Genomic DNA, 19,635 nt, shown 5'->3' with positions numbered 1-19,635 from the left:
ACCACTGGCAATCTACCTAGGACAGGCCGTCCCGCCAAATTCAGCCCAAGAGCTGACCGAAAGATGATCACGGAAGTCTCTAAGAACCCCAGGGTAACATCAAGGGATCTACAGGCCTCTCCTGCAATAATCAATGTCAAAGTACATGAATCAACTGTCGGAAAGAGACTGCACAAAGTTGGCCTACATGGGAGGTCAGGAAGAAGCCTATGCTTTCAAAAAACAATATCAAGACAAGACCGATGTTTCCCAGACAACACCTGGGTAAAGACCAAAACTACTGGAACAATGTGCTCTGGACAGATGAGTCAAACGTGGAGTTGTTTGGCCGCAATGCCAGACGCCATCTTTGGCGAAAACAAAACACTGCCTTTGAACAAACGAACCTCATACCAACCGTAAAGCATGGAGGCGGTGGCATTATGGTTTGGGGCTGCTTTGCTGCCTGAGGGCCTGGCCAACTTGCCATCATTTAGTTAACCATGAATTCCATATTGTACAAGAGAATTCTTGAGGAGAATGTGAGGGAAAATAATAATAATAAAAATAAAATAAATAAAAAAATATATATAAAAAAGCTGAAGCTGAACCGAACATGGATCTTGCAACAGGACAATGATCCAAAACACACAAGCAAAGCTACAACAGAATGTCTCAAAAAGAAGAAATGGAGGATTATGGAATGGCCGAGTCAAAGCCAAGATCTCAATCGTGTCAAAATGCTGTGGGGGGACTTGAAGCGGGCAGTGCATACAATAAATCCCTCCAACATGACACAGTGAAGTACTGTGAAGAAGAGTGGGGGGAACAAACTATCCCAGTCGATATAAGAGCCTGATAGACAGTTACAAGAAACAGCTACATTAAGTTATCTAAGCTAAAGGGGGCAACACCAGCTATTGAAGCTAGGGGTGTACTTATTTTCTCCCGCACTATAGAATTGCAATTCTGTTGATTTTGATGAATAAACGATTGCAAAGTATGATTTTTCAGTTTCATTTGTTAAAGTAGGTTACCTTTATCTGTCAATAGTGTTGAAGCGAAGATTACATATCCATCTGTCCAAATATTTACCAAAAAATACAACTTTCTAGGGGGTGTACTTACTTTTTCAATAGACTGTACGTACATTGTCAACATTTCTGTTTAAAACTAAGATCCAAGAGTAGGACATCAAATGAACCTTTGATCAGAAATGCACTGAATGTGTGTTACTCGAGGGATGGATGAGAGGAAAGTGCAGGTTTCAGCCCCCTTCAGAGGCCAGCCAGTGGAAAATGTTCTGGGTGTTTGGCTGCTCTCTGACTTGGAGTCTGTTCTCTCTGGTGCCAATATCAGGCAGAGTGGGCAGAGAACAGTGCATTCCCCATATGTCACAGTCATTGACAGACAGAGGCACAACAGACACACTTTAACATGCATAGCATGGGCAATCACTCACAAACACACAGGGAAGTATACATGCACGCACACACATACATGCCACTCTGACAAAGACACACACACACACACAAGCAACCGCACACACTTTACGTTGTAGGCCTAAATAAATCATTTAATACTCATCTAACCTCTGAACTTCTTGGGGGGATAGTCCAGGTCCCCTGCAGCTGGCTCTACCACACATCGGTCATCCACCAACCTAGGGAGAAAAACAACACAAAGCAGATCATATAGCAACATTTACAGTCAAATAATTGCACTGCAGTGTTTGTATACAGCCCTCAAATTCAAATATGGACCTTGAAGCCAATTCCATTGCTTTGTTTCATACTACCCCTCTAATCAAGGACTGAATTAGACCAAGGACACCAGGTGGGTACAATGAAATAGCAGGTAGAACAGAAACCGGACCTCGTAGGGTAAGATGTGAATACTCCTTGTATACATATGGCAACATATGCAGTGTTTCCCCTAGGATTTGTTTTCAGCAGTGGTGGCAAGGGTGGGACATTGCTACTACCGTTAGCGCAATGACATGCTAGCTGTTCCTATAGACTTCTAGCAATTGAGCCAATGACTTTCCTTTTTTAAAGCACATCTCAGCAGAAATCTATACATATGAAAAATATTACATCACACTTTTTGCAGCGGTGGCAACAATTTAGCAGCGGCGGCCCACCACTGCTAAATGAATAAAGGAAGAAACACTGATATGGCAGAACAAATACCACAACACTAATTCCCTCATGCAGAAACCATCATTGATTTCCACTTGGATTTTCTCCATGTCTCATTATGGTCTGACTTAAGCAGCTATTTATTATGAGCCACTGAGTGTCAGTGACATAGGGTTGCATTGTAATAAAGATCATCAGATCCTTAAACTCTACATGAACAGAGTGCAGAGTGAATAGCATAAACACGTTGATTTAATATACACAGAGAAGAATAGATCTATTGGTTTCAAATGGTGTTGTTGTAATTATTTTTATCTATGGAACAAACAGTGCCTTCAGAAAGTGTTCAAACCCCTTAATTCTTTCCACATTTTGTTGTGTTACAGCCCAAATAAAAACATTATTAAATTTCGTTTTTGTATCACTGGCTCACACACACACAATACCCCATAATGTAAAAGTGGAATTATGTTTTTGAAATACTTACAAATTAATAAAGAAATGAAAATCTGATATGTCTTGAGTCAATAAGTATTGAATCCCTTTGTTATGGCAAGGCTAAACAAGTACAGGAGTAAAAATGTGACATAAGTTGCATGGACTCACTCTCCGTGCAATAATGGTGTTTAACATTTGTTTTTTTATGACTACCTCATCTGTGCCCACATTTACAATTATATTTAAGGTGAATTTCACCTTTCAAACAGAGATTCAACCACAAGGAGGTTGAGGTTTTACAATGCCTTGCAAAGAGGTGACCCTATTGGTAGATATATTTTTTAAAATCACATTCCTTTAAGCATGGCAAAGTTTATTAATTACACTTTGGATGGTATATCAACACACCCAGTCACCACAAAGATACAGGCGTCCTTCCTAACTCGGTTGCCGGAGAGAAAGGAAGCCGCTCAGGGATTTCACCATGAGGCCAATGGTGACTTTAAAACAGTTAGAGTTTAATGGCTGTGATAGGAGAATACTGAGGATGGATCAACATTGTAGTTACTCCACAATACTAACCTAAATGACAGAGTGAAAAGAAGGAAGCCTTTCTTTGAATAAAAATATTCCAAAACATGCATCCTGTTTGCAGTAAGGCACTAAAGAAAACTGCAAAAAAGTTGTCTAAGAAATCAACTTTATGTTCTGAATACAAAGCGTTATGTTTGGGGAAAATCCAACGCAATACATCACCGAGTACCACTTCATATTTTCAAGCATAGTCGTGACTGCATCATGTTATGGGTATGCTTGTCATTGGCAATGACAAGGAGTTTTTTTTTGTTGATAAAAAGACAAGGAAGCTTGTGGCTTTTTAATAATATCTGAAAGGTCCCTCAGCCGAGCAATGAATTTCATACAGATTCAACCACAAAGACCAGGGAGGTTCTCGAATGCCTTGCAAAGAAGAGCACCTATTGGTAGATGGGTAAAAATAAATCAGAGTGAAAAGGAAGCCTGTAAAGAATAAAATATTTTCCAAAACATACATCCTGTTTGAAATAAGGCACTAAAGTAAAAGTGCAAAACAATGTGGTAAATAAATTACATTTATATCCTGAATACAAAGTGTTATGTTTGGGGCAAATCCAACACAACACATCAGCGAGTACCACTACCCACATTTTCAAACATGGTGGTGGCTGCATCATGTCATGGGTATGCTTGTCATCGGCAAGAACTAGGGAGGGTTTTTTTTAGGATAAAAATAAATGGAATAGAGCTAAGCACAGGCAAAATCCTAGAGGAAAACCTGACTCAGTCTGCTTTCCACCAGACACTGGGAGACAAATTCACCTTTTAGCAGGACAATAACCTAAAACACAACGGCAAATATTAACTGGCGTTTCTTACCAAGATGACATTGAATGATCCTGAATGGCCTAGTTAAAGTTTTGACAATGGAAAGACTTGAACATGGCTGTCTAGAAATGATCAACAACCAACTTGGCAGAGCTGAAGAATTTTTAAATTTGGCAGAGCTGAAGAATGTGCAATTATTGTACAATCCAGGTGTGCAAAGCTCTTAGACTTACCTAGAAAATCTCACAGTTGCCAAAGGCGATTCTAACATGTAATGACTCAAGGGTGTGAATACTTATGTAAATGAGATATTTCTGTATTTTATTATCGATACATTTGCTAACATATAAAAGACATGTTTTCACTTTGTCATTATGGGGTATTGTGTGTAGATGGGTGATCATATTTTTAAAAAATCCATTTTGAATTCAGGCTATAAGAACAAAATGTGGAATAAGTCAAGGGGCATGAATACTACTCGATTTCCCACCAGCTGAAAATATTTTTGTTATCTCAGATTTTCTGAAAATTCTCACATAGTAAGTTAATTGGGAAGAAGGATGTTTAACATGGTTTTTAAATGTGTATCACAAACTGCTGTTGGTGCAATTTTAGGCCCCTTTTAGACCTATACATGCCTACTGTATGATCTGTGAACTGTACACGATAAAAGAGTATTGAGTATCTTGGAGTATGTCTAAAAAAAATGATTTTTTTTTAAATTCACATGAATTTACTCAACATTAAAATGACAAAAAGTGCCCTTTTTGATTCAACTTATTTTTAGACATGGCTTGGAACAACATACATAGAAATGTACATTATAGGTCATTAACCAATCAGAGCCCTCCTTTAGGATTGCACATTCAGCAAGTCACCAGCAGAGGGAGTTCGCTTTGAATCCATTTTCCCATTCACTGTGATGGTGGTGCTCATAAAAATGGATCATACCTTTAGTATGAATTATCAGAGAGCCCACACAGAACTAGCAGAAAGCCCACTCTGGAAATGTGATGTGCTTTTAGAAAATATTGTTCCAACCTTAAAATTAACTAAATCAAAACAGATAGTTTTGAGATATTAATAATTATATTTTTAATATCAAATGAATGTTAACATTTGTATTTCAGAATCAAGACAATATTTAGAGCACCATATTTTAGAGTACACTATAAGTAGTACAATGACCATCCTGACCGGTTGCATCACCTCCTGGTACGGCAACCGCTCGGCCTCCAACCGCAAGGCACTTCAGAGGGTAGTGCGTACGGCCCAGTACATCACTGGGGCAAAGCTGCCTGCCATCCAGGACCTCTACACTAGGCGGTGTCAGAGGAAGGCCCTAAAAATTGTCTAAGACCCCAGCCACCCCAATCATAGACTGTTCTCTGTACTCCCGCATGGCAAGCAGTACTGGAGTGCCAAGTCTAGGACAAAAAGGCTTCTCAACAGTTTTAACCCCCAAGCCATAAGACTCCTGAACAGGTAACCAAATGGTTACCCGGGCTATTTGCATTGTGTGTCCCCCACTCTTTTACACTGCTGCTACTCTCGGTTTATCTTATATGCATAGTCACTAACTATACATTCATGTACATACCACCTCAAATTGGCCCGACCAACCAGTGCGCCCGCACATTGGATAACCGGGCTATCTGAATTGTGTCTCACCACCCGCCAACCCCTCTTATACGCTACTGCTACTCTCTGTTTACCATATATGCAGTCACTTTAACCATATCTAGTATCTACATGTGCATACTACCTCAATAAGCCTGACTAACCTGTGTCTGTATATAGCCTTGCTACTCTTATTTTCAAATGTCTTTTTAATGCTGTTTTATTTCTTTACTTACCTACGCACACACCTTTTTTTTGCACTATTGGTTAGAGCCTGTAAGTAAGCATTTCACTGTAAGGTCTACTACACCTGTTGTATTCGGCAGTTGTACACGTGACAGATAAACTTTGATTTGATACCAAGATGTTGTCCGTATCATGTACGGATCATTGGGTCTTATGGGAGGCATACACTGAGTGTACAAAACATTAGGAACACCTGCTCTTTCCATGACCTAGACTGACCAGGTGAAAGCTAGTATCCCTTATTGATGTCAATCGGCGTATATGAAGAGGAGACAGGTTAAAGAAGGATTTTTAAGCCTTGAGACTAGGAGGTCGACCGATTATGATTTTTCAGCGTCGATACCGATTATTGGAGGACCAGAAAAAGCCGCTACCGATTAATTGGCCGATTTTTAAAATATATATATATATATATATACACACACATACATACATACAGTGGGGCAAAAAAGTATTTAGTCAAGTTCTCCTTCTGTGCAAGTTCTCCTGCTTAAAAAGACGAGGCCTGTAATTGTCGTCATAGGTACACTTCAACTATCCAGAAAATCACATTGTAGGATTTTTAATGAATTTATTTGCAAATTATGGTGGAAAATAAGTATTTGGTCACCTACAAACAAGCAAGATTTCAGGCTCTCACAGACCTGTAACAACTTCTTTAAGAGGCTCCTCTGTCCTCCACTCGTTACCTGTATTAATGGCACCTGTTTGAACTTGTTATCAGTATAAAAGACACCTGTCCACAACCTCAAACAGTCACACTCCAAATTCCACTATGGCCAAGACCAAAGAGCTGTCAAAGGACACCAGAAACAAAATTGTAGACCTGCACCAGGCTGGGAAGACTGAATCTGCAATAGGTAAGCAGCTTGGTTTGAAGAAATCAACTGGGAGCAATTATTAGGAAATGGAAGACATACAAGACCACTGATAATCTCCCTCGATCTGGGGCTCCACGCAAGACTCACCCCGTGGGGTCAAAATGATCACAAGAACGGTGAGCAAAAATCCCAGAACCACACGGGGGGACCTAGTGAATGACCTGCAGAGAGCTGGGACCAAAGTAACAAAGCCTACCATCAGTAACACACTACGCCGCCAGGGACTCAAATCCTGCAGTGCCAGACGTGTCCCCCTGCTTAAGCCAGTACATGTCCAGGCCCGTCTGAAATTTGCTAGAGAGCATTTGGATGATCCAGAAGAAGATTGGGAGAATGTCATATGGTCAGATGAAACCAAAATATAACTTTTTGGTAAAAACTCAACTCGTCGTGTTTGGAGGACAAAGAATGCTGAGTTGCATCCAAAGAACACCATACCTACTGTGAAGCATGGGGGTGTAAACATCATGCTTTGGGGCTGTTTTTCTGCAAAGGGACCAGGACGACTGATCCGTGTAAAGGAAAGAATGAATGGGGCCATGTATCGTGAGATTTTGAGTGAAAACCTCCTTCCATCAGCAAGGGCAGTGAAGATGAAACGTGGCAGGGTCTTTCAGCATGACAATGATCCCAAACCCACCGCCCGGGCAACGAAGGAGTGGCTTCGTAAGAAGCATTTCAAGGTCCTGGAGTGGCCTAGCCAGTCTCCAGATCTCAACCCCATAGAAAATCTTTGGAGGGAGTTGAAAGTCCGTGTTGCCCAGCAACAGCCCCAAAACATCACTGCTCTAGAGGAGATCTGCATGGAGGAATGGGCCAAAATACCAGCAACAGTGTGTGAAAACCTTGTGAAGACTTACAGAAAACATTTGACCTCGGTCATTGCCAACAAAGGGTATATAACAAAGTATTGAGATAAACTTTTGTTATTGACCAAATACTTATTTTCCACCATAATTTGCAAATAAATTCATTAAAAATCCTACAATATGATTTTCTGGATTTTTTTTTCTCATTTTGTCTGTCATAGTTGAAGTGTACCTATGATGAAGATTACAGGCCTCTCATCTTTTTAAGTGGGAGAACTTGCACAATTGGTGGCTGACAACACTTTTTTTGCCCCACTGTATGTAATAATGACAATTACAACAATACTGAATGAACACTTATTTTAACTTAACATAATACATAAATAAAATCAATTTAGTCTCAAATAAATAATGAAACATGTTCAATTTGGTTTAAACAATGCAAAAACAAAGTGTTGGAGAAGAAAGTAAAAGTGCAATATGTGCCATGTAAAGAAAGCTAACGTTTAAGTTCCTTGCTCAGAACATGAGAACATATGAAAGCTGGTGGTTCCTTTTAACATAAACCTAAGTTTTAGGTTGTAGTTATTATAGCAATTATAGGACTATTTCTATTTCTCTCTATACCATTTGTATTTCATATACCTTTGACTATTGGATGTTCTTAAAGGCACTATATTATTGCCAGCTTAATCTCGGGAGTTGATAGGCTTGAAGTCATAAACAGCGCAAAGCTTGAAGCACAGCGAAGAACTGCTGGCAAAGGCAGGAAAGTGTTGTTTAAATAAATGCTTACGAGCCTGCTGCTGCCTACCACCGCTCAGTCAGACTGCTCTATCAAATGTCAAATCATAGACTTAATTATAATAAACACACAGAAATACAAGCCAGTAGGTCATTAATATGGTCAAATCCGGAAACTATCATTTTGAAAACAAAACATTTATTCTTTCAGTGAAATAAGGAACCGTTACGTATTTTATCTAACGGGTGGCAACCCTAAGTCTAAATATTGCTGTTGCATTGCACAACCTTCAATGTAATGTCATAATTATGTACAATTCTGGCAATTTAATTACGGTCTTTGTTAGAAAGAAATGGTCTTCACACAGTTCGCAACGAGTCAGACAGCCCAAACTGCTGCATATACCTTAACTCTGCTTGCACAGAACGCAAGAGAAGTGCCACAATTTCCCTAGTTAAAAGAAATTCATGTTAGCAGGCAATATTAACTAAATATGCAGGTTTAAAAAAATATATACTTGTGTATTGATTTTAAGAAAGGCTTTGATGTTTAAGGTTAGGTACACATTGGTGCAACGACAGTGCTTTTTTCACGAATGCGCTTGTTAAATCATCACCCGCTTGGCGAAGTAGGCTGTGATTCGATGATAAATTAACAGGCACTGCATCGATTATATGCAACGCAGGACAAGCTAGATAAACTAGTAATATCAACAACCATGTGTAGTTAACTTGTGATTATGTTAAGATTGATTGTTTTTTATAAGATACGTTTAATGCTAGCTAGCTCCTTGCTGCACTCACTTAACAGGTAGTCAGCCTGCCACGCAGTTTCCTCGTGGAGTGCAATGTAATTGGCCATAATCGCCATCCAAAAGTGACGATTACCGATTGTTATGAAAACTTGAAAATCGGCCCTAATTAGTTGGCCATGCCGATTAATCGGTCGACCTGTACTTGAGACATGGATTATTTATTTGTGCCATTCAGAGGGTGAATGGGCAAGATAAAAGATTTAAGTGCCTTTTTTAACGAGGTACGGTAGTAGGTGCCAGGCGCACAGGTTTGAGTGCATCAAGAACTGCAACAATGCTGGGTTTTTCACACTCAATAGTTTCCCATGTGAATCAAGAATGGTCCACCACCCAAAGGACATCCAGACAACTTGACTCCAATGTTTCCCACAGTTGTCAACATGGGCCAGCATCCCTGTGGAACGCTTTCGGCACTATGTCGAGCCCATTTTCTGACAAATTGAGGCTGTTCTGAGGGAAAAAGGGGGTGCAACTCAATAGTAGGACGGTGTTCCTATTGTTTTGTTCACTGTCTAAAACGGGCCTAAACTGGTCACTTTCATCATGATTTTCTCAAAAATGGTTTGTAAAAATGTAAAAAGCATTTCAAACATCTTTCCTCGCAATTACGTTTTTACGTGAAAATTGCTAGAACAATCTGAGATACCAAAAATATTCCTGCTCCTGTTGACGTGGAATCGACCCATTTCTGGTCATCTACGGTATAGCCTATTATAAGTGGTAGTTTCATGACTGTAGATGACACACAGAAGGCAGGACAGGCTCATACAATGCTGTGAAAATATGCAAAAAGGGGTTCATGCATTTAAAAGAGCCTGTCTGAAAGGCCAAACTAATCCTACATCTTTACCATGTGTCTGTATAATCATGTCAGCGTGCAGAGGATTGTCTCCAGTTAATGTCCCTTCATCCCCTCCACATAATCAATGAGAGTTACCTAGCAGCCAGGCAGGGGTGTTGTCTACCTATTATGGGCTCATTACTTTGGCTAGAGTCTGTAGTGTTCCACCTGGTAATTAATGTTTTTTTGTTCCCCTGGTCATTTGCATTGTACTTGAAATCACTCAGCCTCAGGAATTTAGGTATTTTTTAAAAAACAACAGATTTTTTTTTTAAAAGCCACTTTAGGGTAATTTAACTAATTCACACAAAAGAAGACAAGTGAAAGACAACACAGTGCAGATAAAAACAAGGTAAAAAAATGTGCAGGTGAGGTTGGAAACCCAAGAGGGCTTATATGACCACATCAAAAAAAACAGACGATATATGTACAACAGCTGGTTCAATCTATTAGGCCTAAACAAAGACTTTGAATTGCAATTGAACATGAGACTCAACGTAGAAAAAAAAAAACATGTTTGCAAGATATTTTTATATATTTAAATTGTGGTGTGAATACCACCAGTGGTGTGCTGTTTGACTAGGTTAACATCAATGGGTGGCAGCACTTTACCTGCGACTGAGAATGCAAAGCATCTCTTATGTGTGATTGAATGCAGCACAGCTGTCAGACGTCACAGGAAGAGAGCAGGCTGAAGTGGTTTTCAGGTCTATGACACCTTTGAAACGTGTGTCAGGTCCCTGATTGTTTCATTCATAACACAGAGATCTGCACTGTTCTCACACGTGTATTTTACTCAAAAAGCATAGACAAATGGTATCAAAATAACTAATTTATCCTTTTTTAGTTACTACAGACATTAGTGATGGGGGGGGTCGATATAGTTGCATAGGGATATTATTTTGACCGATATAACGCAATATTATTTTTGACAGTAAAGCAATATTATTTTTGCACTAGATGGCCTTACCTGCACCAAAACTGCAGTATTTTTCCATCATATCTTTTTCTCCATCTTCTTTTTAAAAAGTGAGCCAATTTGTTTTCAGAACTTTTCTCATGGCTCTATTTTGTCCCTCTGCAGCAGACATAGCAATATATTTGGAACATCAAATCGCAATATCGAATCGCAATACATATCGTATCAGTACTTAAGTATCGTGGTGGCGCATAGATGGCGCCGACGTATGGCGCCTCACCTTGAGCTCCTACAAAACATTGCAGGTTTCTACTTTTTTAACTGTTTTTTTTCTACTGTGTTTCTCAAATTTTCTTACCCAGTTTGTTTCGTGCTTTACTTCAAACACCCGGGTAGAACTATTGGAATATGAATCACCACTCACCGTCCACCAGAATTTCCCCAATTCCCGGAGACGGCGGAACAATGGTCTAGCTTCTTCAGGCGCCGGGTTGAGGCGCCGGGTTGAGGCGCCGGGTTGAGGCGCCGGGTTGCTTGAGAGTCCTACCGGAGAGTTGTAAACGAAGAGGCAGCCGTGGGGGGGGGGGGGGGGGGGGGGGGGGGGGGGCTTATTGAGATTGAGACACTGGGTGACCAATCTTCCATTACCAAGCATACTATTCGCCAATGTTCAATCATTAGTGAATAAACTTGACAAACTCAGAGTGAGGATCTCCTTCCAAAGGGACATCAGATTCTTCAACATACTCTGTTTTTCTGAACCCTGGCTTTCCACCGATATCAAAAGGGATTATGTACAACCAGTGGGTTTTACAGTTCATTGAGCGGATAGGAAGAGGACTCTTTCTTGCAAGAAAAAAGGCGGAGGGCTCTGTTTTATGACCAATAATAAGTGTTGCGATGGGGGAAATGCACAGCAAGTTACGAGCTTCTGCTTGGAATACTTGGTCATCAAATGTCGCTCTCAAAGATCTTTATTGGTACATGGTTCATTGTCTCAGGGGACTTTAACAAAAGTTATTTGAGAACAGCGCTCCCGAATATCTATTAACACATTGACTGTCTAACCCGCAGAGATTCTATGCTGGACCACTGATACATGTCTAATCGAGCTTTATTTATTAAAACAAGCTTTAGTTATACAGCGCATTTCAGACATGGAATACAATGCAATGTTCTTCACAGGAAAAAACTATGAAAAACAATAAATAAAATGTAAATATTTACTACACAACAAACATAAGAGAATAAAACACTAAATCATAACTGAAGCCATGAAGTGCTTAAGGCTGGTCATTGCTCACATCAACACCATTATTCCAGAAACCCTAGACCCACTCCAATTTGCATACCACTCCAACAGATTCACAGATGATGCAATCTCTATTGCACTCCAAGCTGTCTTTTCCCCCCTGGACAAAAGGAACACCTATGTGAGAATGCTGTTCATTGACTACGGCTCAGCATTCAACACCATAGTGCCCTCAAAGCTCATCACTAAGCTAAGGACCCTGGGACTAAACACCTCCCTCTGCAACTGGATCCTTGTCTGCCTGACGGGCCGCCCCCAGGTGGTGAGGGTAGGTAACAACACATCTGCCACGCTGATCCTCGACACGGAGGCCCCTCATAGGTGCATGCTCAGTCCCTTCCTGTACTCCCTGTTCACCCATGACTGCATGGCCAGGCATGACTCCAACACCATCATTAAGTTTGCCGACATCACAACAGTGGTAGCCCTGATCACCGACAACGATGAGACAGCCTATAGGGAGGTCAGAGACCTGGCCGTGTGGTGCCAGAATAATAACCTCTCCCTCAACGTGATCAAGACAAAGGAGATGATTGTGGACTGCAGGAAAAGGAGGACCAAGCATTTCTTATCAACGGGGCTGTAGTGGAGCAGGTTGAGAGCTTCAAGTTCCTTGGGTGTCCACATCACCAAACTATCAAGGTCCAAACACATCAAGACAGTCTTGAAGAGTGCACAACAAAACCTATTCCCCCTCAGGAGACTGAAAAGATTTGGCATGTGTCCTCAGATCCTCAAGAAGTTCTACAGCTGCACCATCGAGAGCATCATGACTGGTTGCATCACTGCCTGGTATGGCAACTGCTAGGCCTCCGACCGCAAGGCACTACAGAAGGTGCCTTTAACTCTACCTACATATACATATTACCTCAATTACCTCGATTAACCTGTGCCCCCGCACATTGACTCTGTACCGGTACCGGCTGTATGTAGGCTCACAACTGTTATTTTACCACTGCTCTTTAATTATTATTATTATTATTATTATATTATTTTTTACTTATCTATTTTTACTTAACACTTACTTTTCTTAAAACTGCATTGTTGGTTAAGGGCTTGTAATTACACATTTCACTGTAAGGCCATCTACCGTCCTCCTTTTGGCAAATCTGACTATGACTCCATTTTCCTCCTCCCCGCCTACAAACAAAGACTTAAGAGGAAAGTTCCGGTGGTCAGGTCTGTACAACAATGGTCTGACCAATCAGAATCCATGCTCCAAGATTGTTTTGATCACGTGGACAAGAATGTGTTTCGGGTTGCCTCTGAGGATAACATCAGTGAACACGCCTACTCAGTCACCATACTCATAAAGAAATGCATCGCTGACGTGATACCGATGGTATCTTTCAAAGCTTTTCCCAATCAAAAACCATGGATTGAAGTTGAGAGATGCTACTTAGAAACAAGTCAAGGTGACCCGAGGCAACTGTATCACTAAACAGTACAAATACGACCTACGCAGATTGATCAAGATGGCAAGACAAGTGGAGAAGCAATTAAGCTTCAACGATCATGACTTACAAAAAGAAAGCCAGTCACATCACGGACACCTTATTCTCATGCTTCGAGCAAAATGACTGAGCTGCCCGAGGAGAGCCCCTGAGGACAATGAGGGCTAAGTGCTTGCGGTCTCCATGGAGGACATATGCAAGTCATTCAAACGTGTTAACCCTGGCAAGGCTGCTGGACCAGACAGCATCTCTAGCCAAGCCCTCAGAGCATGTGCAGACCAGCTAGCTGTTGTGTTTTCTGAAATGTTCTCTCTCTAGCTCAGGCTGTTATCCCCACCTGCTTCAAGATGTCCAGCATCATCCCCGTGCCCAAGAAAGAGAAAATAACTGAACTGGATGACTACCGACCCGTAGCACTCACTTCTGTCATCATGAAGTGCTTCGAGAGGCTAGTCAAAGACTACATCACCTCCTCCCTCCTCGACCCTTTCTAATTCGCCTACTGCCCCGACAGGTCCACGAACGACGCAGTTGCCAATGCACTGCACACTGCCCTCACCCACCTGGACAAGAGGAATGTGTGAGGATGTTGTTCATCGACTATAAATTGGCCTTTTATACCATAGTGCCCTCTATGCTCACCACAAATCTCATAGCCCTGGGACTGAACTCCTCCCTATGCAACTGGGACCTGTGCTTCCTAACAGGCCGCCCACAGGTGGTGAAGATTACCTCCTCCATACTAATTCTCAACACAGGGGCCCCACAAGGGTGCGTCCTCAGTCCCCTCCTGTACGCCCTGTATACTCACGACTGAGTGGCCTCACACAGTCCAAACTCAATCATCAAGTTCGCAACTCTTCAACCTCAGGAGCATATTGTCGGGCTGCATCACAGCCTGGTATGGCAACTCCACCACTGCTGACCGCAAGGCACTAGAGAGGGTGGCATGCTCAGGCGAATGCACCATTGGGTGCACACTGCCTGCCCTTCAGGACACCTACAACACCAGGTGTTGCAAGAAGGCCAAGAAGATCATCAAGGACCTCAGCCTCCTGAGCCACGGCCGGTTCTCCCCGCTTCCATCACTCAGTACAGGAGCATCATGGCTAAAACTAACAGACTGGCCAATAGCTTCTACCCCCCAGACCATCAGGCTGCTGAATAGCCACCACTAGTCAGCTACGCCCCACCCCAACAGACATTTATCATGCTGAATAGCCGCCACCACTACTCCTAAACCACACTTAAAGCAGCTTTAGCCGAGCTACAGATATCTAATAAGCAGCCCTATGTTGTTAGACAGTCAAATGTGTGTCCTCGAAAGACAAGTGAGAGCAGTAACTCCCAGTATTTAAATTCATGCAAACTAGGGCTAGGGTCTGATTTATTTATTTTTTTACATTTTATTGAGCTGCACCATTTCACCATCATTCCATCGGAAGGAATCTATTGTCCCCACAGATGATAAATCGAAGTTAAACATTGACTACATATTGTTACAAATATGACTCAGCCAGACACTTGTAGCCTACTTTGAACAGTATGAAGTGAATGAACTAAGTGTGGCTAAGAGGTGACTCCTCAAGAAGCTGTTTGAACAGGCATCAAAGGCCAAGATCTAGGACTGTATTAGTTGCTGAGCCTGACTGGACAGGGTTGGGTGCGGCGGTCACAGCCAGGCTGGTGCACAGAGGGCACCAGACCACATACAAAGCTGCCCCTGCTCCAGCAGCAACTGGGGAAACCACAGGAAGCACTATGAATAGAGAGCTATTAAGTCCCATGTGACATGAGCACCACTCCGTTGGAAATCTACAAAGGACACACTGGCATCATTTCCTTTTCCTGACATAATCCCTACTGCAGTATTTTCATTTAGGCAAACGATCAAGTAGGGGTGGGACGGGGAGAGGTGGGCTGCAGCGTAGCCTTTACGTAAACATAAACAACAACATATACCACTGTCAGGGAAAAATACACTGAGCGTACGAAACACGAGGAACTGCAACGCTACTGGGTTTTTCACACTCAACAGTTTCCCGTGACACAACAGTGGGAAGCATTGGAGTCAACATGGGCCAGCATCCCTGTGGAATGCTTGGCACCCTGTGGAGTCCATGCCCTGATGAATTGGGGCTGTTTTGAGGGCAAAAGGGGGTGCAACTCAATATCAGGAAGGTGTTCCTAACGTGTTGTACACTCAGTGTATTTAGCTGTCTAGAGACAACGTTGTTAATAGTGCACCTGTGTTTTCACACCTTTCACTGACAGAGAAAGATCAGTGTTAAACTAATAGGGGCCAAGACATTTTTTCAACCTTTACTATTGAGGAAATACAGCACTATTTTAGGCACACACAAAAGCAGGTGTAACAACCGTATTCATCAACAACAATATAGTGCAACTGTGCTCATAATTGAGATACTCTAGTGTATTGCATTGTGAAATACAGCTCAACAATGAGCTCCCTGAACACAATTTTACTAGAGAACAGATGTTTGCATATGGGTATGCATGACTATCTAGAGATCACGGTCATCCACTATTAATACTGTGGAACTGAGACTCCACGGCCCACTCTTGCCATATTGAGACTGGGTATAAGTTATTTTGTCATTAGCTGATTAAATAAATGAGGGTCTCCTTGAGACACTACATCTCAGAAGTATCTAATGACTATTTGATATGGCTGCAAATGTTACAATAGCTTACTGTTCTGACTGAGTAAATATGAGCGAAGCCTAAATCAAATCTCTCTCAGCGAGATTGTAGCCTCTGTGTCAAACAGTCCCTTATTTAACACTTTCTTGAAGGTATACCCATTTACAAATATCAGTGTTTAACTGCCAACTGGGAGCAGCTGGGTGGGGTGTTGTTGAACCATGGGGGCTGTTTGCGTTTCAAATAATTAGGGATGTGTTAAACTTTGGAAGTGTTAATGAATTTACCTGCAAAAAAAGCTGAGAACCATTCACACGGACCCGACAGCTGTATTTTAGGTACTAGCTCTATAGTTGGCTTTTCATTAACCATATTATTTGCCCCCCTGCCCTTTTCAGATATACGACAATGCTGGTATAAAAAAAGCAGGCAAATTAGTAGATTTTGCTCTGTGTATGAAGGGGATATGAGTCTCGAAGTCAGAGTAAGGACAACGGATGGAGTAGCTATCGGTATGTTGACATGAAGGTACATGTATATTATCATCTGTCAAAATAGGTAGTATTTGTAGGGACATGCAAATACTTACCCAAGTGTACTTATAAAACCATTGACAGAGCCCTCTGCGTAAAGGGAAACGATGTCCCCAATGTGCAAAAAGCTGGACATTGAATCCGACATCTTCGGTGTCTTTCTCCTTGAAAATGATCAACTGAAATACAAACTTTGTCCCCTTCTGTCTTCTCTACTTGACTGCAACAACTTATTGGAGTGCTACGCGTTATCTAATGTCGCTCTTCCCCCCGAGGGCTAAGAACCCACATTCGAACGACTTTAGACTTTGTTGTACTGCATCGAGGAGGACAATGTAGTTCATTCAAATAATAGTTTATGTTCTATGAAATAAAGTTTAAACCCGAAAAAGAGCAATGATAGCCCAATATAAATGAAAGCAGAGAAAGTCCAAATGTGTCAGCGTAGTCCTCATGTTGTCACTGCACCTGAAGACAGAAAGCTTTAGAACCAGGAAGTGTGTGATGATGATAAATCCTCTAGTGAGCAGCAGTAGCCTGTTCTGACAATGTAGATTAGAAAGATCCACACACCCCTTCATACCCTCTCTTTCCTACATACAATAATGCACTGAGAATTGGAAAAATATGTAGGGTGCAAGGGTGTCAGAGTCAACATTCACGTTTTTATTCAGTGAACATGATTAGGCCTACATGCTCATATAGAGCCATAATCAGTCAAATGATGTAAATACTGTCAATAAACCATCATTTAAACCATATAAACGAATAAACCATAATTATGAGATATATTTTACATTTAATTGATTGAGTTTCCTATGAACAGCAATGGCAATGAAGTAAAGCCCTTTATCTTCTTCCCCAGATGAACTCGTGGACACAATTTGTATGTCACTGCATCCAGTATGAAGGAATGTTAAGAGGTAGTTTCGCAAGCCACCACTAACTTTTAATTTTTTATTTTATTGAACCTTTATTTAACTTGGCAAGTCAGTTAAGAACAAATTCGTATTTACAATGACAGCCTACCAAAAGGCAAAAGGCTGGGAGTACGGGAGCTGTGATTTAAAATAAAAACATTTAATAACAATATAGGACAAAACACACATCAAGACAAGAGAGACAACACAACACTACATAAAGAGAGGCCTAAGACAACAACATAGCAATGCAGCAAAACATGACAACACCACATGGTAGCAACGCAACAAGACAACAACATGATAGAAACACAACATGGCAGCAGCACAACATGGTAGCAGCACAAAACTAGCATTAGCGCATGACTGGAAGTATGCTAGCAGTTACCATAGACTTCCAGTCATTGTGCTAACACTATTTAGCAACAGCGCTAATGCTATTTAGCATCTGACTCAGAGAAAAAATATGCAGGGCTTCAATCCTGAAGTATCCCTTTAAGATCAGAAGATCACTGCTGTACTAAGCTACTGTCTATGAGAGAGTGATGTGGCGGACTGCAATAGCATCGAATAGTCCCCGCGATATGCAACTGTTCAGGGAAGTCAGGAACCAATACACGCAGTCAGTGGCCAGCTTCTTCAGGCAGAAATTTGCATCCTGTAGCTCTAACTTCAAAAAGTTCTGGGACACTGTAAAGTCCATGGAGAACAAGAGCACCTCCTCCCAGCTGCCCACTGCACTGAGGCTAGGTAAAACGGTCACCACCGATAAATCCATGATTATCGAAAACTTCAACAAGCATTTCTCAACGGCTGGCCATGCCTTCCTCCTGGCTACTCCAACCTCGGGCCAACAGCTGCGGGTGATTCCCTGATCCACCTCTACGCAGACGACACCATTCTGTATACTTCCGGCCCTTCCTTGGACACTGTGCTATCTAACCTCCAAACGAGCTTCAACGCCATACAACACTCCTTCCGTGGCCTCCAACTGCTCTTAAACGCTAGTAAAACCAAATGCATGCTTTTCAACCGTTCGCTGCCTGCACCCGCACGCCCGACTAGCATCACCACCCTGGATGGTTCCGACCTAGAATATGTGGACATCTATAAGTACCTAGGTGTCTGGCTAGACTGTAAACTCTCCTTCCAGACTCATATTAAACATCTCCAATCTAAAATCAAATCTAGAGTCGGCTTTCTATTCCGCAACAAAGCCTCCTTCACTCACGCCACCAAACTTACCCTAGTAAAACTGACTATCCTACCGATCCTCGACTTTGGCGATGTCATCTACAAAATAGCTTCCAATACTCTACTCAGCAAACTGGATGCAGTTTATCACAGTGCCATCCGTTTTGTTACTAAAGCACCTTATACCACCCACCAGTGCGACCTGTATGCTCTAGTCTGCTGGCCCTCGCTACATATTCGTCGCCAGACCCACTGGCTCCAGGTCATCTACAAGTCCATGCTAGGTAAAGCTCCGCCTTATCTCAGTTCACTGGTCACGATGGCAACACCCACCCGTAGCACGCGCTCCAGCAGGTGTATCTCACTGATCATCCCTAAAGCCAACACCTCATTTGGCCGCCTTTCGTTCCAGTTCTCTGCTGCCTGTGACTGGAACGAATTGCAAAAATCGCTGAAGTTGGAGACTTTTATCTCCCTCACCAACTTCAAACATCTGCTATCTGAGCAGCTAACCGATCGCTGCAGCTGTACATAGTCTATCGGTAAATAGCCCACCCAATTTACCTACCTCATCCCCATACTGTTTTTATTTATTTACTTTTCTGCTCTTTTGCACACCAATATCTCTACCTGCACATGACCATCTGATCATTTATCACTCCAGTGTTAATCTGCAAAATTGTAATTATTTGCCTACCTCCTCATGCCTTTTGCACACAATGTATATAGACTCTCTTTTTTTTCTTTTTTTTCTACTGTG

General features: G+C 41.8%; 1 protein-coding gene across 1 annotated transcript in view; it reads right to left on the bottom strand.

The window, feature by feature from the left end:
- LOC139416498 (inositol 1,4,5-trisphosphate-gated calcium channel ITPR3-like) overlaps nt 1–17,260 on the bottom strand; it is a 47,842-nt gene extending 30,582 nt beyond the window's left edge. The window contains exons 1-2 of the mRNA XM_071165171.1: nt 16,818–17,260; nt 1,572–1,642 (exon numbers count right to left, since the gene is read on the bottom strand). Coding sequence (XP_071021272.1) covers nt 1,572–1,642; nt 16,818–16,909 — 163 coding nt within the window. The 5' untranslated portion in view covers nt 16,910–17,260. The remainder of the gene's footprint in view (nt 1–1,571; nt 1,643–16,817) is intronic.
- Between the last annotated feature and the right edge of the window lie 2,375 nt (nt 17,261–19,635).

This window comes from Oncorhynchus clarkii, chromosome 9 (genome assembly GCF_045791955.1).
Source record: "Oncorhynchus clarkii lewisi isolate Uvic-CL-2024 chromosome 9, UVic_Ocla_1.0, whole genome shotgun sequence".
Classification (NCBI taxonomy): Eukaryota; Metazoa; Chordata; class Actinopteri; order Salmoniformes; family Salmonidae; genus Oncorhynchus; species Oncorhynchus clarkii.
This window is presented reverse-complemented; position numbering and strand designations above follow the sequence as displayed.